The sequence below is a fragment of the Electrona antarctica genome, assembly GCF_951216825.1.
Source record: "Electrona antarctica genome assembly, chromosome: 9".
In the NCBI taxonomy this organism is placed as follows: Eukaryota; Metazoa; Chordata; class Actinopteri; order Myctophiformes; family Myctophidae; genus Electrona; species Electrona antarctica.
Genome location: NC_136790.1, coordinates 21366543 through 21390169, shown reverse-complemented (window position 1 = coordinate 21390169; position 23627 = coordinate 21366543). Strand labels below are relative to the sequence as shown.

Genomic DNA, 23627 nt, shown 5'->3' with positions numbered 1-23627 from the left:
TGATTTATCTCTAGGTCATTGCTGACAAGGCATGTGAGACTCAGTGCCGAAATAGCTCAGTTGGGAGAGCGTTAGACTGAAGATCTAAAGGTCCCTGGTTCGATCCCGGGTTTCGGCAGCATGGGGCTTCCCTTTTAGGGGTGGCTTTTGTTCCAGTAGAGCAGCCGTTTTGATCTATGAATCACTCTGTCTGTCTCTTTCGTTCTCTCTCTCTATTGCTTGAATTTAATGGCAGATTTTACACTTGGCTGCATGCTGAAAATAGCCGATCTACAGGTTCACAACGCGCCGCGATGCAGTGCGTTGTGAGCTTGTACATCTGCCATTTTCTCAGCGCAACACCCGAGCACAACCAAACATAAAATGACTTAGTTCTACTTTAGTTCTACTGGATCTCTTCCCTAACATTTTAGACCCGTTGGTAACACTTTAGAATAACTATCCGTTATAACTAGTTAATAGATAATTCATAAACCGTTAGTTAATGAGTGAATGATCTATTAACTAGTTATAACGGATAGTTATTCTAAAGTGTTACCCTAGTTTTTATTTGTTGACAAAATTGTCAGTATATTTAGTCTTAGTGTTAGTCATCATAGCTTAGTTCTTTTTAATTTAGTTTTTATTTAGTTTCTGTGAGTGAAAAAGGTAGTCGACGAATATTTTAATGTCATAGTTTTAGTCTATGAAATTAACACAGTGTCAAAAATAATAATAATAAAAGGCTTGGCGTTTATTGAAGACCATGCTTGTTTCTGCAGGGTGACTCGTCCTTGAGATGCAGCAGTCACACCAGGTTCTGTAAGGCCACCAACCTGTACCTGGATCTACGGAACACGCACAGAGGTCATGAGAGGTCAGTACACACCCAATGGTGGCTGTGCTAGTTTTTGGAGTACAAGAACTGAGCAATAATGTATTTGCTTTGAAGTCGGGGTGCAGCGGTTTACGGTTTAAAACTGAACCGTTCGGTACGTCCTGCACGGTTCAATGCGCCTTTACGGACCGCAATTTTTCCAGTTTAGAGAAAAGAAAAGAGAAAAAAAAGCATCACTGCAGAGTTCCCGCGAGTGAATTCACCTGGTGTTGTTTGGAAACAGTTGATCCACAAGCATCAATACACATTGGGAGCCTGCAGTAGATCGTCTATATTCGTCAGGCAACACCATCAGATTAATACATGATCATATTGATTAGCCTACCTGACGTCGTTGTGCTCGCAGCAGGAGCTCATTAAAAGTATTTTTCGTTAGAAAAAACAACAAAATACTCCATGGCTGTATATAGGAACTCTTCTTGTAAGCATTATAAGCATATCCTTAAATACTTAAATGTGGACTTATAATTGTAAACTAAACTGTTTACTTTTTTCTCTGCGCAGCAGTGCGCACACTGCTCCCCCTCCCCTTCCCTCTCCCCCTCCCCTCCCTCTCCCTTTTATTTCTCTTCTCTGCCGCTGCACGTGTGTGAGTGCATAGGGTGTTTTTTCCGCCTGAGTATAATATTGAAAGGCACAGTATATGGCGACATAAGATCTTTTTTTTCCTTGAAAATAATGAAAAGGCAGAAAAGTGTGTCTGGATAGGGGGAAAATTAAATTATAATAATAAAATATATATATATATATTTAATTTTTTTCTGTACCGAAACCAAACCGAAACCGTGGCCCCCATACCGAGGTATGAACCGAACCGTGGGCTAAGAAAACCGTTGCACCCCTACTGTGAAGCTTATCTGTGTTTATGTTTCTGCAGATACAAGGAGGACTTCATTCAGAAAGGACAGATCGGTGGTTATTGCACTCTGAACAAGCGAGCACTGGCCGAAGAGGGAGAACATAAAAGCCCCTTGCAATCATGGTAAGGCAAGACACTTGCAAACTAGAAATGTCGCAATTTTTAAAAATTGCAAAGTGTGGTTGCCGCAGTGGCTTACATATGCCCCTCCCACTGATATTGCCAGCCAATTAAAATGGCTCACCCCTGCGGTCATGCGTAAGTAATTCGGAGGGGATTTATCCCCCCAAAAATAATTTTTCTGCAAGAAACGGTTACATTTTTCGCTTTTGCGGCGCCCCCTATGGATGAAAATATAATCGCTTTTGGTTGATTAAACCACCCACGACATCTGATTCAAATTTGGGATGGATTGGACATTCCGTTCGTGATTTTAGGCATTTTTTGTAAAATAGGCCCCTCCCGCTAACTTCGGACGACGATTAAGGCCGAACGATACGGACAAAAAAAATTCAAAAAATCTGAAAAAAATTTAAACGCGGTCCGATAGGTCCAGAGATCATGTGTACCGATTTCTGTGAGATTCAGACAAAATCTGTAGAAACAGAAAATAAAGGTGTGTTTTGAAGAAAATTCAAAATGGCGGAAAATCTATCCTGACGCAAATGGGCGTGGCCTATATGGGGAGATGCGTCATGGCCCAAGGAATACAGGGAGAAAGGAATTTTGAATTTACAACCTACGGTTCAAGAGTTATAAGCCAAAACGTAACGTGGGCTGTTATAGCGCCACCATGAGGCCGACCGATGTAATTATAAGTTAATTAATTTTAGTAAGTATTACGAATTATCCCTCCAAGTTTTGTAACTATAGCCCTTACGGTCTCCGAGGAAAAAATACTTGAACGTGATTTTTCGAATTTTCCCATTCATGTCAATGGGGAAATTTAATTCACTAATAAATTAATATCAATTAAACTATACAATATTTCTCTTAGCAATGACCAAGCACACCATTCCCGATTTTTCCGTTCAATTTGACATATGGGTCAAGTGCGTACAGTTAAAACTGTGGGAGGAGTAGCGTTTCAAAAAAAGGGTTACTCCAGTAAAATAAAGTGTGGTTGCCGCAGTGGCTTACATATGCCTCTCCCACTGATATTGCCAGCCAATTACAATGTTGCGTCACCCCTGCGATCATGCGTAAGTAATTCGGATGGGATTTATCCCCCCAAAAAACATTTTTCTGCAAGAAACGGTTACATTTTTCGCATTTGCGGCACCCCCTATGGATGAAAATGGAATCGCTTTTGGCTTTTGTTTGAATAAACCACCCGCGACATCTGATTCAAATTTGGGATGGATTGGACATTCCGTTCGTGACTTTAGGCATTTTTTGTAAAATAGGCCCCTCCCACTAACTTCGGACGACGATTAAGGCCGAACGTACGGACAAAAAAAATTCAAAAAATCTGAAAAAAATTGAAACGCGGTCCGATAGGTCCAGAGATCATATGTACCGATTTCTGTGAGATTCGGACAAAATCTGTAGAAATAGAAAATAAAGGTGTGTTTTGAAGAAAAATCAAAATGGCGGAAAATCTATCCTGACGCAAATGGGCGTGGCCTATATGGGGAGATGCGTCATGGCCCAAGGAATACAGGGAGAAAGGAATTTTGAATTTACAACCTACGGTTCAAGAGTTATAAGCCAAAACGTAACGTGGGCTGTTATAGCGCCACCATGAGGCCGACCGATGTAATTATAAGTTAATTAATTTTAGTAAGTATTACGAATTATCCCTCCAAGTTTTGTAACTATAGCCCTTACGGTCTCCGAGGAAAAAATACTTGAACGTGATTTTTCGAATTTTCCCATTCATGTCAATGGGGAAATTTAATTCACTAATAAATTAATATCAATTAAACTATACAATATTTCTCTTAGCAATGACCAAGCACACCATTCCCGATTTTTCCGTTCAATTTGACATATGGGTCAAGTGCGTACAGTTAAAACTGTGGGAGGAGTAGCGTTTCAAAAAAAGGGTTACTCCAGTAAAATAAAGTGTGGTTGCCGCAGTGGCTTACATATGCCTCTCCCACTGATATTGCCAGCCAATTACAATGTTGCGTCACCCCTGCGATCATGCGTAAGTAATTCGGATGGGATTTATCCCCCCAAAAAACATTTTTCTGCAAGAAACGGTTACATTTTTCGCATTTGCGGCACCCCCTATGGATGAAAATGGAATCGCTTTTGGCTTTTGTTTGAATAAACCACCCGCGACATCTGATTCAAATTTGGGATGGATTGGACATTCCGTTCGTGACTTTAGGCATTTTTTGTAAAATAGGCCCCTCCCACTAACTTCGGACGACGATTAAGGCCGAACGTACGGACAAAAAAAATTCAAAAAATCTGAAAAAAATTGAAACGCGGTCCGATAGGTCCAGAGATCATATGTACCGATTTCTGTGAGATTCGGACAAAATCTGTAGAAATAGAAAATAAAGGTGTGTTTTGAAGAAAAATCAAAATGGCGGAAAATCTATCCTGACGCAAATGGGCGTGGCCTATATGGGGAGATGCGTCATGGCCCAAGGAATACAGGGAGAAAGGAATTTAGAATTTACGACGTACGGTTCAAGAGTTATAAGCCAAAACGTAAAGTGGGCTGTTATAGCGCCACCATGAGGCCGACCGATATAATTATAAGTGAATTAATTTTAGTAAGTATTACGAATTATCCCTCCACGTTTTGTAACTATAGTCCTTACGGTCTCCGAGGAAAAAATACTTGAACGTGATTTTTCGCATTTTCCCATTCATGTCAATGGGGACATTTAATGCACGAATAAATTAATATCAATTAAACTATACAACATTTCTCTTAGAAACGAGCAAGCACACCATTCCCGATTTTTCCGGTCAATTTGAGATATGGCTCAAGTGCGTACAGTCAAAACTGTAGGAGGAGTAGTACCTCAAATTTAGGGTTACTCTAGCGAAATAATAATAATAATAAAGTGTTACAATTACAATAGTCTGGTTGCCCTTTAGGGCAACCACACTAATAAAGTGTTACGATTACAATAGTCTGGTTGCCCTTTAGGGCAACCACACTAATAATCATTTTTGAGTGGTGCTAGCCACTCCTATGTGGAGTTATGTGTGTATGTATGTACGTACGTGTATGTGTGTGTATGTAGCTGAAACACCTAAAATGGCCAGTAGACGCGCACACACACACACACACACACACACACACACAGGCCAAGGAGGAGTACAGTACAGTACAGTACAGTACAGTACAGTACAGTACAGTACAGTACAGTACAGTACAGTACACACAATTTGTAATGGTAATTGTTGATATATAGTGCAAAACAGTGTTCCCTGACCGGGAATCGAACCCGGGCCGCGGCGGTGAGAGCGCCGAATCCTAACCACTAGACTACCAGGGAGGTGTAATAAGCATGTTGTAAACGTTTGGAATGTAGGGCAGCTGGCAGGACAGAATTCCACAGCCCTCTGACACACAGATCAAGTAAATCATTTCAACCATCAACTGGTGATCAATCTGTAGTATTATCTCCAACATGGCACATTGTAGAAGAGGTGGTTACCGGAGAGAGGGACGTCGGCAGCTCTCTTTGCCCTGCCGCTGTGCAAGGCAGGTCACTTATTGTCTGAGCAGAGCAGACTGCATATTGTAGCCTGGTTTTGGAGGGAAATTATGTATGTCACAATCTCATTAAGTTCTATAAACTCCCTAAATAATCATACTTCACTTATTGTGGCAAAAACAACTGGAATTGAGTACAATGAAATTGCGACCGAAGGTCAAACTTGCTATGCAAACGTGCAGTGACGCTGTAACGCTAACACAACGCTCCTCACAAACTGTTGTGTGCCGAAATAGCTCAGTTGGGAGAGCGTTAGACTGAAGATCTAAAGGTCCCTGGTTCGATCCCTGGTTTCGGCAGCATGGGGCTTTCCTTATAGGGGTGGCTGTGGCTCCCGTACAGTTCAACTGAGACCTGGGAACCTGTCATTTATATATCAACTCAATCACCTCTTTGTTGTGCTGATTGGCAGAGTCCCTCCTCCTTGTCTCACTTGTGCTTTCTGTTCAGGTCACACACACACACACACACACACACACACACACACACACACACACACACACACACACACACACACACACAGGCCAGGGAGGAGTACAGTACAGTACAGTACAGTACAGTACAGTACAGTACAGTACAGTACAGTACAGTACAGTACAGTACAGTACAGTACAGTACAAAATAAACACAATTAAAAGGCAATAAAAAGGCTGTGCAATAAAGGTGAGTTTTTAACAGCGATTTAAAAGAGGATACTGAGTTCCACAGCCGAGGGGCCCGTACAGCAAAGGCCCGGTCGCCTTTTGTGATAAGGCGAGATTTTGGAACCTTCAATAGGGTTTTGCTGGATGATCTCAGGCAGCGGCCAGGCTTGTAGGGAGTTAAAAGATTACGGATGTAAGCAGGTGCCCGACCATTTAGAGCTTTAAAAACAAGTAATAAAATCTTAAAATCTATTCTAAAACTTACAGGTAACCAATGAAGTGCCGCAAGGACAGGTGTAATGTGCTCACTTCTCTTTGTGCGCGTCAGTAGTCTAGCAGCTGCATTTTGTATCAGTTGTAGTCTGTGAATGTTCTGTTTACTGATACCTGAATAAAGTGCATTGTAGTAATCTAATCTGGAAGAGATAAAAGCATGGATGACTTTTTCTAGGTCTGAAAAAATAAGAAATGGCCTGACCTTAGCTAATTGTCTCAACTGGACAAAACAGGACTGGACTACCTTAGTCACCTGGAAATCAAAGGACAGCTCAGGGTCAAACATTACACCTAGGTTTCGGACCTTCGTTTTTTGATTACTGGAGAGGGAACCAAGACTGGAGGTAAGATTATTAGCAATTTGTGTGTTTGGGCAGTGAGGGGTAAATATAATTAATTCCGATTTGGACTAATTTAGTTGCAGGAAGTTTCTGGACATCCAATTTTTTAGGTCACTTAGGCAGGCCTCGATACAGGTGATGTCAGAGTGACCAGGCTTTATGGGGACGTATAATTGCGTGTCATCCGCATAACAATGGAAATTTATATTGTGGTTTCGCATGATTTGACCCAGAGGTAGCATATATATAATAAATAAGATGGGACCTAGTATTGAGCCTTGTGGAACTCCGCATGAGAGAGGGGAAGAAGAGCAGGAGGAGTCACCAAGTGCCACCGAGAAGGATCTATTCGATAAATATGAGCTTAGCCAGTCCAGAGCTACTTCACTGATTCCAACATCATGTTTCAGGCGGCTGATAAGGACACCATGGTCCACCGTGTCAAACGCAGAACTAAGGTCCAGAAGAATTAAAATAGAGTAAGAGCCTTTGTCGGCCGCCAACAATAAGTCATTTGTGACTTTGACTAAAGCGGTCTCCGTGCTGTGTTGGGCTCGGAAGCCGGATTGAAATTCTTCAAACAAATAGTTATTTTTCATGTGTGAAATAAGTTGTGTGGAGACAACTTTTTCTAAAACTTTAGATAAAAATGGCAGCTTGGAGATAGGTCTGCTTACAATAGAGGGGTCAAGAGAGGGTTTCTTTAAAAGGGGGTAAACGGTGGCATGTTTAAAATAGGTGGGAAAAATACCAGAGGCCAGTGAACAATTCACAATGGCTAAAAGGTGTGGACCGACTGTCTGAAAATAATCTTTTAAAAACCAAGTGGGCATACAGTCAGAGGGGCAGGTGGAGGATTTTGAAAGTGCAACAGTGCGTTCTAAAGTTGACAGGGAGATTTCACTGAACTGTGTTGGAGTTGCAGTTGGGCTTGAGACAACATTATTATCTCTACAATCAGTATTAAAATGCTGTCGAATCTCCACAACCTTGTTTACAAAAAAGTTAAAAAATTCTTCACATTTCTCTGGGGAGGGTTTCACTGGCTGACTAGGGGGAGGACCGATAACGGAATTTATGGATTTAAAAAGGATTCGGGGATTATGACCCTCTTTTGCAATTAGGTCTGAGAAATACGAGTGTCTCGCCACCTTGATTGCCGTTTGATATGAAAACATTAATTCCTTTAGGGAGGTGAGGGAGATGGGATTTTTGTCCCTTTTCCATAACCGCTCTGCCTTTCTGCATTGTCTCTTTAGGGACCTTAGTTCCTCATTTAACCACGGCATCATGGTTGGCTTCAAAGTTTTAAATCTGACTGGAGCTATGGCGTCTAAAATGCTTGTGCAAGAACTGTTAAAAGCACTGACACGCCTGTCAACAGAGAGATTATCTTGTTCGTTTCCACTAATAGAAGAATGATTAAAAAGTTCACAAAAACGGGGGATAGATTGTGAATTTAGAGGCCGAGAACGAATCCTTGAGGTAGGTTTTGGTTCTGGGGAAAGAAGTGGGACCTGGAAAAACACAGCATTGTGGTCAGAGAGGCTAAAATCAACCATGTTCACATTTTCCACACCAACCCCATGTGAAAGCACAAGGTCCAATGTGTGACCTTTATCATGGCTAGGTTGCTTCACATGTTGGGTTAGGTTAAAAGAGTCTACAAGCTTGAGAAAATCAGAAGAAAATGGGGAGGTCAAACATGAATATTTAGATCTCCGAAAATCAGCACTCTGTCGTACTGTAGTATAATAACAGATAGCATAGTTGCAAATTCAGCTATAAAATTAGTACAGTACAGTACAGCAGTGATTCCCAACCTGTGGGAATGCCGTGTTTGAAATGTCCAGGTGTGTCGTTTGATTTGCACAAAAGTAGCCTCGGAAACCCAGACATTTTTATTTCCAGGAAGAAAAGTAACACTGAACAGCCTGCGGTTGTTGTTGCCCATCCCCACCAGTCTTAACGACCCTCGGCCATAGAAATGCTAATGCATGGCTTTGTTTACATGGGGACATCACCTACTCTCCTGGCTTACTGTATAAAAAAACCACCGCTTGCCTCTGTGCATTCCAGCATGCTTTTTACAAGCCCACACTGTGTTGCAAAAGCGGCATTGCTGGGCTTACAATTCGCCAGGGTGGAGCTGAACTCCACTGCATGTCGAGAAGTAACGGCAGACGAGTGAGTTTCATAATAACGTTTGCTGTTGTCATACCGTAAATTATAATTATATACGTTTCTAAAGCGTAACTTTCAAGTGAACTTTATGGAAACTTTAGGGAGAAGTATTTCTTACCTTAGTAGGACCCGACTGGGGTCAACAAACATGTGTGATTCAGTGTGTCCAGATTGCGAGCGACAAGGGCACACACACACAACACAGACACACAGACTTGCCATCTTGTGTATATGAGAACAAATATATATATATATATATATGGCAGGTTGGGAAACACTGGCCTACAGTACAGTACAGTACAGTACACACAATTTGTAATGGTAATTGTTGATATATAGTGCAAAACAGTGTTCCCTGACCGGGAATCGAACCCGGGCCGCGGCGGTGAGAGCGCCGAATCCTAACCACTAGACTACCAGGGAGGTGTAATAAGCATGTTGTAAACGTTTGGAATGTAGGGCAGCTGGCAGGACAGAATTCCACAGCCCTCCTCTGACACACAGATCAAGTAAATCATTTCAACCATCAACTGGTGATCAATCTGTAGTATTATCTCCAACATGGCACATTGTAGAAGAGGTGGTTACCGGAGAGAGGGACGTCGGCAGCTCTCTTTGCCCTGCCGCTGTGCAAGGCAGGTCACTTATTGTCTGAGCAGAGCAGACTGCATATTGTAGCCTGGTCTTGGAGGGAAATTATGTATGTCACAATCTCATTAAGTTCTATAAACTCCCTAAATAATCATACTTCACTTATTGTGGCAAAAACAACAGGAATTGAGTACAATGAAATTGCGACCGAAGGTCACACACTTGCTATGCAAACGTGCAGTGACACTGTAACGCTAACACAACGCTCCTCACAAACTGTTGTGTGCCGAAATAGCTCAGTTGGGAGAGCGTTAGACTGAAGATCGAAAGGTCCCTGGTTCGATCCCTGGTTTCGGCAGCATGGGGCTTTCCTTATAGGGGTGGCTGTGGCTCCGGTGGAGTTCAACTGAGACCTGGGAACCTGTCATTTATATATCAACTCAATCACCTCTTTGTTGTGCTGATTGGCAGAGTCCCTCCTCCTTGTCTCACTTGTGCTTTCTGTTCAGGTCACACACACACACACACACACACACACACACACAGCCACGCCCACACATGCATGCACACACACACACACGCACATACGGACACACGAACACTGTTGCCAGGTCTGTTAAAACAAGCCCACAAAAAAATGCCTTTCAACACGCTACTTACACACACTACAACTCGCTTACAATTGGCGGACCTGGCAACACTGCATCCCGTCTTTCCATTGGCTCCGCCGCCACCATTGTTGCCACGTCTATGAAAACAAGCCCACAAACCGTGACTTTCTACAGCCTACTTACACACACTACCACTCACTTACAATACGCGTACCTGGCAACAATACATCCTGTCTTTCCATTGGCTCCGCCGCCACCACGTGCCCCACGAGTTTCTATGTTACTTAGACGACTTCCGGCAGCACTCCCGGAAGTTACACACTACACACACACACACTACATATTGATATGTCAGGTGAAAGAAGCGCTGTCCCCCGTTGTATTCTGCCCCATTATACTACCACTACTACTACTACTACTACTACTAAAAACAATACTCACAGCAATAATAATAACAACAATAATAATAACAACAACAACAATAATAATAACACTATCACTAATAATAATAACACTACCACTAATAATAATAACACTGCCACTAATAATAATAACACTACCACTAATAATAATAACACTACCAACTAATAATAATAACAATAATATTGATATGTCAGGTGAAAGAAGCGCTGCCCCCCCCCCCCATTAGTATGATTATTATTTTATCCCATTATACTACCACTACTACTACTACTACTACTACTATTAGGCCTACTACTACTACTACTACTAATAAAAACAATACTCACAGCAATAATAATAACAACAATAATAACAACAACAACAATAATAATAACACTACCACTAATAATAATAACACTACCACTAATAATAATAACACTACCACTAATAATAATAACACTAATAATAATAACACTACCAACTAATAATAATAACAATAATATTGATATGTCAGGTGAAAGAAGCGCTGCCCCCCCCCCCCCCCCCCCCATTAGTATGATTATTATTTTATCCCATTATACTACCACTACTACTACTACTACTACTATTAGGCCTACTACTACTACTACTACTAATAAAAACAATACTCACAGCAATAATAACAACAACAATAATAGCAACAACAATAATAATAATAACACTACCACTAATAATAATAACACTACCACTAATAATAATAACACTACCACTAATAATAATAACAACACTACCACTAATAATAATAACAACAACAACAATAATAATAATGCATAACATTGTGGCAGAGTAGAAACGTCCGTATCCCCGTCCTCCTGCTGCTTAATGACCACAAATACAGTGTCTGTGACTCTGTGTAGCTTAGCATCTTTGTATCTTTTGCATCTGCCCGTGTGGGCAGCATAACATTGTGGCAGAGTAGAAACGTCCGTATTTGTTACTGGTGTATACAATGTTCTATATTTCCTGTCCTGGCCGGACTACCAGGACTACCGGACTACCAGGTTTACCATTAAAGAGAAATTAGTGATTGATTGATTGATTTACATTTTTATTTCACAGTATGCAGAATGGGTACATTTCAAACGCAAGTACAGGTCAATACAAAAACTGTTACTTGAGAACTTGAGATCCAGAAGAATCACAAAGACTTGTGTGGTGGCTGCCTAATTTACACCAACAATAAAACTCAAAAGGCCACTAAGGCACTGGGCAGCGAATCTTACGTAGAGTAAGGAATGAGGCCATTGTCCAGTCAGGCAGCAACGTTTGATGGTGTTTATTCGACAGATCTTTAGACAATACACCAAAACCTGACCTGCTGGTAAAAGACCATATGCCCTCCCGGTGCTCACTGACTGCTTGTGGGTGCTCATTAATTAAGTAACCTCAGCTGTGCCCCCAAAATGCCCATCACCTTCAAAATAAAAGCATTAGATGTAACAAAAATAGCAAAACAAGCTAAATAATAAATGCATTAAATATATAGCAAAATAGAAAAATACTGAATTAGCAAAAATACAAGCAAAGCGTCCTCCATTTTCTAGGCTACACACTATAGAGTGCTATATCTACATGCTATCTAATTTACATAAGTTGAGCCTTCGCATATGCCCCTTAACCCATTTTCACCTGAGATCAGATTCTAAAAATGTCTTCTACATCCTGACAGTTTTCTGAAAAAGCTATGTTTCTATGTCAGTCGTTCTTCGATTTTTCAAAAATAGCAGACCTACAAGCTATGAGCTTGTAGATCTGCTATTTTTCAATAGCTAAAGCATAACATAATGCTAACACCAAAAGGGGTTCCCGCCCAAAATGGTTGATGCTAGGGCAAGTGCTACGGCAAGTGCTACGGGCTAAAATTGAGTCTGAAGAAGTGGGTTTTCAGACTATGGCGGAAGATTGGGAGTGAGTCTGTCGTTCTGATTGCAATGGGAAGTGCAATTCATAGGTTTGGAGCCAGAAGGGAGAAGAGTTTGGGACGTGTGGAGCGTTGTCCCAGTGATTTTAGTGAATGTACTTCCAGCTTCCCTGCGTTGGCTGATCTGAGCGTGCAGGAGGGTTTGTAGGGTCCCATCAGACTTGTGATATATGACTTTTTAAAGTAACAATGACATTCAGGGGTGCCTTGGATGAAATAATTTACAGGGGTGACTTTAGACAAACGGTTGAGAACCACTGCACTAGACCTAGCAGTAGAAGCAGCTGACAGAAGCTTGGTAATGACATAACGCAGTAGACATGAGGAGTGGGCTGATGGTAGCAATGGTATAGCTGTTGTATAACGTTAAGTAGCATGCACTAGGCTAATGGTAGCCTATGGTAGGTAATAGAAACGACATCTGCATTCAGATGTAGCATGTAACAGAATCAGAATCATGATTAGGCTATTAGCAGTTTCGTTGAGTTTACGTAGTTGTACCATTCAAATTAATAAATAGCAGTAGCAAGCAGTAATACTGTATTTGATGGAAGCATGCAGGGCCGAGAAGGCAGGCGAAGCAGCCATTGGTGCATCCTAGGAGAAGTGTGAGAGCTGTTAGTTGAAAAGCTGCAGGACCAGGGCACCTAGTCATTGAAAGATGATGTTATCTTCATGTTGAATTCCAAAGTTGATTGAAAAGAAAAACAAATGAGATGGTGAGCTGAGATGAGCTATCTCTGAGTGTGTGTGAGACCTGAACAGAAAGCACAAGTGAGACAAGGAGGAGGGACTCTGCCAATCAGCACAACAAAGAGGTGATTGAGTTGATGGATATATAAATGACAGGTTCCCAGGTCTCAGTTGAACTCTACCGGAGCCACTGCCACCCCTATAAGGAAAGCCCCATGCTGCCGAAACCAGGGATCGAACCAGGGACCTTTAGATCTTCAGTCTAACGCTCTCCCAACTGAGCTATTTCGGCACACCACAGTTTGTGCCATGGTGTTTATTGAGGATTGGAGCAACAGTGTTCCTGTGGCCCCTGGGGGAGCCTGACGTGGCCCCTGGTGTGATATTGTCATGGCAGACCCCTGTTAAAGAGACAGAGAGAAGTGGTGAGTGAGAGAGGGGACAGAGTAGAGCGGGGAGAAGAGAGGGGAGGGGGGGGGGGGGGAAGGACGAGTGAGAGAGGGAGAGAGAGGGGGGTAGAGAGAGGGGGAGAGAGAGAGGTTACTAGATGTGTGAACCTCTAGTTTTTAGAGGTTGCAGCGTTCAGAGTATGTTTTTTTATGCCGTTCAGACTATGGGTCTTATGGGTACGTCTCCCATTGGCTTAGAGGCAGCCTAGAGGCAGCCAATCGTCTTTACAGTCGTCAGCAGTGGTGTGTGCAAATGTAGTCCAAGCGCTTTACAAGCACCTGGCAAAACAAAGTAGAGATATGTAGCCTGAGGAAGGCACAAAAGGTCCCTCTGCCAGAGGAAGTCAGGCATGGTAGATTCACCCACCCCAAAGTTGAGTTTGTTGAGAAACATTCCACAGAGCAGTGGGCCAGTGGCGCAATGGATAACGCGTCTGACTACGAATCAGAAGATTCTAGGTTCGACTCCTGGCTGGCTCGTGCTTTTCTCTCACTACATTTTCAGGCCACGGCCTTAAAATCAAGTCCTTCATTGTGCTTATCAGAGAACATGGTCACAGAGTTATGGCCATTTGAAAGGTCAGACACTGCTGTAGGCAGTCAGAGCCGGGCATCGAACCACCAACCCAAATGGCTGCCCTACTGGAGCCACTGCCACCCCTATAAGGAAAGCCCCATGCTGCCGAAACCAGGGATCGAACCAGGGACCTTTAGATCTTCAGTCTAACGCGCTCCCAACTGAGCTATTTCGGCACACCACAGTTTGTGCCATGGTGTTTATTGAGGATTGGAGCAACAGTGTTCCTGTGGCCCCTGGGGGAGCCTGACGTGGCCCCTGGTGTGATATTGTCATGGCAGACCCCTGCCAAAGAGACAAAGAGAAGTGGAGAGTGAGAGAGGGGAGAGAGTAGAGCGGGGAGAAGAGAGGGGAGGGGGGGGGGAGAAAGGACGAGTGAGAGAGGGAGAGAGAGGGGGTAGAGAGAGGGGGAGAGAGAGAGGTTACTAGATGTGTGAACCTCTAGTTTTTAGAGGTTGCAGCGTTCAGAGTATGTTTTTTTATGCCGTTCAGACTATGGGTCTTATGGGTACGTCTCCCATTGGCTTAGAGGCAGCCTAGAGGCAGCCAATCGTCTTTACAGTCGCCAGTAGTGGTGTGTGCAAATGTAGTCCAAGCGCTTTTCAAGCACCTGGCAAAAAAAAGTAGAGATATGTAGCCTGAGGAAGGCACAAAAGGTCCCTCTGCCAGAGGAAGTCAGGCATGGTAGATTCACCCACCCCAAAGTTGAGTTTGTTGAGAAACATTCCACAGAGCAGTGGGCCAGTGGCGCAATGGATAACGCGTCTGACTACGGATCAGAAGATTCTAGGTTCGACTCCTGGCTGGCTTGTGCTTTTTTCTCACTACATTTTCAGGCCACGGCCTTAAAATCTAGTCCTTCATTGTGCTTATCAGAGAACATGGTCACAGAGTTATGGCCATTTGAAAGGTTAGACACTGCTGTAGCCAGTCAGAGCCGGGCATCGAACGAGCAACCCAAATGGCTGCCCTACTGGAGCCACTGCCACCCCTATAAGGAAAGCCCCATGCTGCCGAAACCAGGGATCGAACCAGGGACCTTTAGATCTTCAGTCTAACGCTCTCCCAACTGAGCTATTTCGGCACACCACAGTGTGTGCCATGGTGTTTATTGAGGATTGGAGCAACAGTGTTCCTGTGGCCCCTGGTGTGATATTGTCATGGCAGACCCCTGTTAAAGAGACAGAGAGAAGTGGAGAGTGAGAGAGGGGAGAGAGTAGAGCGGGGAGAAGAGAGGGGAGGGGGGGGGAGAAAGGACGAGTGAGAGAGGGAGAGAGAGGGGGGGTAGAGAGAGGGGGAGAGAGAGAGGTTACTAGATGTGTGAACCTCTAGTTTTTAGAGTTTGCAGCGTTCAGAGTATGTTTTTTTTGCCGTTCAGACTATGGGTCTTATGGGTACGTCTCCCATTGGCTTAGAGGCAGCCTAGAGGCAGCCAATCGTCTTTACAGTCGTCAGTAGTGGTGTGTGCAAATGTAGTCCAAGCGCTTTTCAAGCACCTGGCAAAAAAAAGTAGAGATATGTAGCCTGAGGAAGGCACAAAAGGTCCCTCTGCCAGAGGAAGTCAGGCATGGTAGATTCACCCACCCCAAAGTTGAGTTTGTTGAGAAACATTCCACAGAGCAGTGGGCCAGTGGCGCAATGGATAACGCGTCTGACTACGGATCAGAAGATTCTAGGTTCGACTCCTGGCTGGCTCGTGCTTTTCTCTCACTACATTTTCAGGCCACGGCCTTAAAATCAAGTCCTTCATTGTGCTTATCAGAGAACATGGTCACAGAGTTATGGCCATTTGAAAGGTTAGACACTGCTGTAGGCAGTCAGAGCCGGGAATCCAACCAGCAACCCAAATGGCTGCCCTACTGGAGCCACTGCCACCCCTATAAGGAAAGCCCCATGCTGCCGAAACCAGGGATCGAACCAGGGACCTTTAGATCTTCAGTCTAACGCTCTCCCAACTGAGCTATTTCGGCACACCACAGTTTGTGACATTGTGTTTATTGAGGATTGGAGCAACAGTGTTCCTGTGGCCCCTGGGGGAGCCTGACGTGGCCCCTGGTGTGATATTGTCATGGCAGACCCCTGCCAAAGAGACAGAGAGAAGTGGAGAGTGAGAGAGGGGAGAGAGTAGAGCGGGGAGAAGAGAGGGGATGGGGGGAGAAAGGACGAGTGAGAGAGGGAGAGAGAGGGGGGGTAGAGAGGGGGAGAGAGAGAGGTTACTAGATGTGTGAACCTCTAGTTTTTAGAGGTTGCGGCGTTCAGAGTATGTTTTTTTATGCCGTTCAGACTATGGGTCTTATGAATACGTCTCCCATTGGCTTAGAGGCAGCCTAGAGGCAGCCAATCGTCTTTACAGTCGTCAGTAGTGGTGTGTGCAAATGTAGTCCAAGCGCTTTTCAAGCACCTGGCAAAAAAAAGTAGAGATATGTAGCCTGAGGAAGGCACAAAAGGTCCCTCTGCCAGAGGAAGTCAGGCATGGTAGATTCACCCACCCCAAAGTTGAGTTTGTTGAGAAACATTCCACAGAGCAGTGGGCCAGTGGCGCAATGGATAACGCGTCTGACTACGGATCAGAAGATTCTAGGTTCGACTCCTGGCTGGCTCGTGCTTTTCTCTCACTACATTTTCAGGCCACGGCCTTAAAATCAAGTCCTTCATTGTGCTTATCAGAGAACATGGTCACAGAGTTATGGCCATTTGAAAGGTTAGACACTGCTGTAGGCAGTCAGAGCCGGGAATCCAACCAGCAACCCAAATGGCTGCCCTACTGGAGCCACTGCCACCCCTATAAGGAAAGCCCCATGCTGCCGAAACCAGGGATCGAACCAGGGACCTTTAGATCTTCAGTCTAACGCTCTCCCAACTGAGCTATTTCGGCACACCACAGTTTGTGACATTGTGTTTATTGAGGATTGGAGCAACAGTGTTCCTGTGGCCCCTGGGGGAGCCTGACGTGGCCCCTGGTGTGATATTGTCATGGCAGACCCCTGCCAAAGAGACAGAGAGAAGTGGAGAGTGAGAGAGGGGAGAGAGTAGAGCGGGGAGAAGAGAGGGGAGAGGGGATGGGGGGAGAAAGGACGAGTGAGAGAGGGAGAGAGAGGGGGGGTAGAGAGGGGGAGAGAGAGAGGTTACTAGATGTGTGAACCTCTAGTTTTTAGAGGTTGCGGCGTTCAGAGTATGTTTTTTTATGCCGTTCAGACTATGGGTCTTATGAATACATCTCCCATTGGCTTAGAGGCAGCCTAGAGGCAGCCAATCGTCTTTACAGTCGTCAGTAGTGGTGTGTGCAAATGTAGTCCAAGCGCTTTTCAAGCACCTGGCAAAAAAAAGTAGAGATATGTAGCCTGAGGAAGGCACAAAAGGTCCCTCTGCCAGAGGAAGTCAGGCATGGTAGATTCACCCACCCCAAAGTTGAGTTTGTTGAGAAACATTCCACAGAGCAGTGGGCCAGTGGCGCAATGGATAACGCGTCTGACTACGGATCAGAAGATTCTAGGTTCGACTCCTGGCTGGCTCGTGCTTTTCTCTCACTACATTTTCAGGCCACGGCCTTAAAATCAAGACCTTCATTGTGCTTATCAGAGAACATGGTCACAGAGTTATGGCCATTTGAAAGGTTAGACACTGCTGTAGGCAGTCAGAGCCGGGAATCGAACCAGCAACCCAAATGGCTGCCCTACTGGAGCCACTGCCACCCCTATAAGGAAAGCCCCATGCTGCCAAAACCAGGGATCGAACCAGGGACCTTTAGATCTTCAGTCTAACGCTCTCCCAACTGAGCTATTTCGGCACACCACAGTTTGTGCCATGATGTTTATTGAGGATTGGAGCAACAGTGTTCCTGTGGCCCCTGGGGGAGCCTGACGTGGCCCCTGGTGTGATATTGTCATGGCAGACCCCTGCCAAAGAGACAGAGAGAAGTGGAGAGTGAGAGAGGGGAGAGAGTAGAGCGGGGAGAAGAGAGGGGAGGGGCGAGAAAGGACGAGTGAGAGAGGGAGAGAGAGGGGGGGTAGAGAGAGGGGGAGAGAGAGAGGTTACTAGATGTGTGAACCTCTAGTTTTTAGAGGTTGCGGCGTTCAGAGTATGTTTTTTTATGCCGTTCAGACTATGGGTCTTATGAATACGTCTCCCATTGGCTTAGAGGCAGCCTAGAGGCAGCCAATCGTCTTTACAGTCGTCAGTAGTGGTGTGTGCAAATGTAGTCCAAGCGCTTTTCAAGCACCTGGCAAAAAAAAGTAGAGATATGTAGCCTGAGGAAGGCACAAAAGGTCCCTCTGCCAGAGGAAGTCAGGCATGGTAGATTCACCCACCCCAAAGTTGAGTTTGTTGAGAAACATTCCACAGAGCAGTGGGCCAGTGGCGCAATGGATAACGCGTCTGACTACGGATCAGAAGATTCTAGGTTCGACTCCTGGCTGGCTCGTGCTTTTCTCTCACTACATTTTCAGGCCACGGCCTTAAAATCAAGACCTTCATTGTGCTTATCAGAGAACATGGTCACAGAGTTATGGCCATTTGAAAGGTTAGACACTGCTGTAGGCAGTCAGAGCCGGGAATCGAACCAGCAACCCAAATGGCTGCCCTACTGGAGCCACTGCCACCCCTATAAGGAAAGCCCCATGCTGCCGAAACCAGGGATCGAACCAGGGACCTTTAGATCTTCAGTCTAACGCTCTCCCAACTGAGCTATTTCGGCACACCACAGTTTGTGACATTGTGTTTATTGAGGATTGGAGCAACAGTGTTCCTGTGGCCCCTGGGGGAGCCTGACGTGGCCCCTGGTGTGATATTGTCATGGCAGACCCCTGCCAAAGAGACAGAGAGAAGTGGAGAGTGAGAGAGGGGAGAGAGTAGAGCGGGGAGAAGAGAGGGGATGGGGGGAGAAAGGACGAGTGAGAGAGGGAGAGAGAGGGGGGGTAGAGAGGGGGAGAGAGAGAGGTTACTAGATGTGTGAACCTCTAGTTTTTAGAGGTTGCGGCGTTCAGAGTATGTTTTTTTATGCCGTTCAGACTATGGGTCTTATGAATACGTCTCCCATTGGCTTAGAGGCAGCCTAGAGGCAGCCAATCGTCTTTACAGTCGTCAGTAGTGGTGTGTGCAAATGTAGTCCAAGCGCTTTTCAAGCACCTGGCAAAAAAAAGTAGAGATATGTAGCCTGAGGAAGGCACAAAAGGTCCCTCTGCCAGAGGAAGTCAGGCATGGTAGATTCACCCACCCCAAAGTTGAGTTTGTTGAGAAACATTCCACAGAGCAGTGGGCCAGTGGCGCAATGGATAACGCGTCTGACTACGGATCAGAAGATTCTAGGTTCGACTCCTGGCTGGCTCGTGCTTTTCTCTCACTACATTTTCAGGCCACGGCCTTAAAATCAAGACCTTCATTGTGCTTATCAGAGAACATGGTCACAGAGTTATGGCCATTTGAAAGGTTAGACACTGCTGTAGGCAGTCAGAGCCGGGAATCGAACCAGCAACCCAAATGGCTGCCCTACTGGAGCCACTGCCACCCCTATAAGGAAAGCCCCATGCTGCCGAAACCAGGGATCGAACCAGGGACCTTTAGATCTTCAGTCTAACGCTCTCCCAACTGAGCTATTTCGGCACACCACAGTTTGTGACATTGTGTTTATTGAGGATTGGAGCAACAGTGTTCCTGTGGCCCCTGGGGGAGCCTGACGTGGCCCCTGGTGTGATATTGTCATGGCAGACCCCTGCCAAAGAGACAGAGAGAAGTGGAGAGTGAGAGAGGGGAGAGAGTAGAGCGGGGAGAAGAGAGGGGATGGGGGGAGAAAGGACGAGTGAGAGAGGGAGAGAGAGGGGGGGTAGAGAGGGGGAGAGAGAGAGGTTACTAGATGTGTGAACCTCTAGTTTTTAGAGGTTGCGGCGTTCAGAGTATGTTTTTTTATGCCGTTCAGACTATGGGTCTTATGAATACATCTCCCATTGGCTTAGAGGCAGCCTAGAGGCAGCCAATCGTCTTTACAGTCGTCAGTAGTGGTGTGTGCAAATGTAGTCCAAGCGCTTTTCAAGCACCTGGCAAAAAAAAGTAGAGATATGTAGCCTGAGGAAGGCACAAAAGGTCCCTCTGCCAGAGGAAGTCAGGCATGGTAGATTCACCCACCCCAAAGTTGAGTTTGTTGAGAAACATTCCACAGAGCAGTGGGCCAGTGGCGCAATGGATAACGCGTCTGACTACGGATCAGAAGATTCTAGGTTCGACTCCTGGCTGGCTCGTGCTTTTCTCTCACTACATTTTCAGGCCACGGCCTTAAAATCAAGTCCTTCATATCAGAGAACATGGTCACAGAGTTATGGCCATTTGAAAGGTTAGACACTGCTGTAGGCAGTCAGAGCCGGGCATCGAACCAGCAACCCAAATGGCTGCCCTACTGGAGCCACTGCCACCCCTATAAGGAAAGCCCCATGCTGCCGAAACCAGGGATCAAACCAGGGACCTTTAGATCTTCAGTCTAACGCTCTCCCAACTGAGCTATTTCGGCACGCCACAGTTTGTGCCATGGTGTTTATTGAGGATTGGAGCAACAGTGTTCCTGTGGCCCCTGGGGGAGCCTGACGTGGCCCCTGGTGTGATATTGTCATGGCAGACCCCTGCCAAAGAGACAGAGAGAAGTGGAGAGTGAGAGAGGGGAGAGAGTAGAGCGGGGAGAAGAGAGGGGATGGGGGGAGAAAGGACGATTGAGAGAGGGAGAGAGAGGGAGGGTAGAGAGAGGGGGAGAGAGAGAGGTTACTAGATGTGTGAACCTCTAGTTTTTAGAGGTTGCAGCGTTCAGAGTATGTTTTTTTATGCAGTTCAGACTATGGGTCTTACGGGTACGTCTCCCATTGGCTTAGAGGCAGCCTAGAGGCAGCCAATCGTCTTTACAGTCGTCAGTAGTGGTGTGTGCAAATGTAGTCCAAGCGCTTTTCAAGCACCTGGCAAAAAAAAGTAGAGATATGTAGCCTGAGGAAGGCACAAAAGGTCCCTCTGCCAGAGGAAGTCAGGCATGGTAGATTCACCCACCCCAAAGTTGAGTTTGTTGAGAAACATTCCACAGAGCAGTGGGCCAGTGGCGCAATGGATAATGCGCCTGACTACGGATCAGAAGATTCTAGGTTCGACTCCTGGCTGGCTCGTGCTTTTCTCTCACTACATTTTCAGGCCACGGCCTTAAAATCAAGTCCTTCATTGTGCTTATCAGAGAACATGGTCACAGAGTTATGGCCATTTGAAAGGTTAGACACTGCTGTAGGCAGTCATAGCCGGGCATCGAACCATCAACCCAAATGGCTGCCCTACTGGAGCCACTGCCACCCCTATAAGGAAAGCCCCATGCTGCCGAAACCAGGGATCGAACCAGGGACCTTTAGATCTTCAGTCTAACGCTCTCCCAACTGAGCTATTTCGGCACACCACAGTTTGTGCCATGGTGTTTATTGAGGATTGGAGCAACAGTGTTCCTGTGGCCCCTGGGGGAGCCTGACGTGGCCCCTGGTGTGATATTGTCATGGCAGACCCCTGCCAAAGAGACAGAGAAGTGGAGAGTGAGAGAGGGGAGAGAGTAGAGCGGGGAGAAGAGACGAGTGAGAGAGGGAGAGAGAGGGGGGGTAGAGAGAGGGGGAGAGTGAGAGGTTACTAGATGTGTGAACCTCTAGTTTTTAGAGGTTGCGGCGTTCAGAGTATGTTTTTTTATTCCGTTCAGACTATGGGTCTTATGAATACGTCTCCCATTGGCTTAGAGGCAGCCTAGAGGCAGCCAATCGTCTTTACAGTCGTCAGTAGTGGTGTGTGCAAATGTAGTCCAAGCGCTTTTCAAGCACCTGGCAAAAAAAAGTAGGGATATGTAGCCTGAGGAAGGCACAAAAGGTCCCTCTGCCAGAGGAAGTCAGGCATGGTAGATTCACCCACCCCAAAGTTGAGTTTGTTGAGAAACATTCCACAGAGCAGTGGGCCAGTGGCGCAATGGATAACGCGTTTGACTACGGATCAGAAGATTCTAGGTTCGACTCCTGGCTGGCTTGTGCTTTTCTCTTACTACATTTTCAGGCCACGGCCTTAAAATCAAGACCTTCATTGTGCTTATCAGAGAACATGGTCACAGAGTTATGGCCATTTGAAAGGTTAGACACTGCTGTAGGCAGTCAGAGCCGGGCATCGAACCAGCAACCCAAATGGCTGCCCTACTGGAGCCACTGCCACCCCTATAAGGAAAGCCCCATGCTGCCGAAACCAGGGATCGAACCAGGGACCTTTAGATCTTCAGTCTAACGCTCTCCCAACTGGGCTATTTCGGCACACCACAGTTTGTGCCATGGTGTTTTTTGAGGATTGGAGCAACAGTGTTCCTGTGGCCCCTGGGGGAGCCTGACGTGGCCCCTGGTGTGATATTGTCATGGCAGACCCCTGCCAAAGAGACAGAGAGAAGTGGAGAGTGAGAGAGGGGAGAGAGTAGAGCGGGGAGAAGAGAGGGGAGGGGGGGAGAAAGGACGATTGAGAGAGGGAGAGAGAGGGAGGGTAGAGAGAGGGGGAGAGAGAGAGGTTACTAGATGTGTGAACCTCTAGTTTTTAGAGGTTGCGGCGTTCAGAGTATGTTTTTTTATTCCGTTCAGACTATGGGTCTTATGAATACGTCTCCCATTGGCTTAGAGGCAGCCTAGAGGCAGCCAATCGTCTTTACAGTCGTCAGTAGTGGTGTGTGCAAATGTAGTCCAAGCGCTTTTCAAGCACCTGGCAAAAAGAAGTAGAGATATGTAGCCTGAGGAAGGCACAAAAGGTCCCTCTGCCAGAGGAAGTCAGGCATGGTAGATTCACCCACCCCAAAGTTGAGTTTGTTGAGAAACATTCCACAGAGCAGTGGGCCAGTGGCGCAATGGATAACGCGTTTGACTACGGATCAGAAGATTCTAGGTTCGACTCCTGGCTGGCTCGTGCTTTTCTCTCACTACATTTTCAGGCCACGGCCTTAAAATCAAGACCTTCATTGTGCTTATCAGAGAACATGGTCACAGAGTTATGGCCATTTGAAAGGTTAGACACTGCTGTAGGCAGTCAGAGCCGGGCATCGAACCAGCAACCCAAATGGCTGCCCTACTGGAGCCACTGCCACCCCTATAAGGAAAGCCCCATGCTGCCGAAACCAGGGATCGAACCAGGGACCTTTAGATCTTCAGTCTAACGCTCTCCCAACTGAGCTATTTCGGCACACCACAGTTTGTGCCATGGTGTTTTTTGAGGATTGGAGCAACAGTGTTCCTGTGGCCCCTGGGGGAGCCTGACGTGGCCCCTGGTGTGATATTGTCATGGCAGACCCCTGCCAAAGAGACAGAGAGAAGTGGAGAGTGAGAGAGGGGAGAGAGTAGAGCGGGGAGAAGAGAGGGGAGGGGGGGAGAAAGGACGAGTGAGAGAGGGAGAGAGAGGGGGGGTAGAGAGAGAGAGGTTACTAGATGTGTGAACCTCTAGTTTTTAGAGGTTGCAGCGTTC

General features: G+C 45.8%; 1 protein-coding gene across 1 annotated transcript in view; it reads left to right on the top strand.

The window, feature by feature from the left end:
* Nucleotides 1-23627, top strand: part of eogt (EGF domain-specific O-linked N-acetylglucosamine (GlcNAc) transferase) — a 281129-nt gene that overhangs the window by 9079 nt on the left and 248423 nt on the right. Inside the window, exons 5-6 of the mRNA XM_079510866.1 lie at nt 762-856; nt 1755-1859. Coding sequence (XP_079366992.1) covers nt 762-856; nt 1755-1859 — 200 coding nt within the window. The remainder of the gene's footprint in view (nt 1-761; nt 857-1754; nt 1860-23627) is intronic.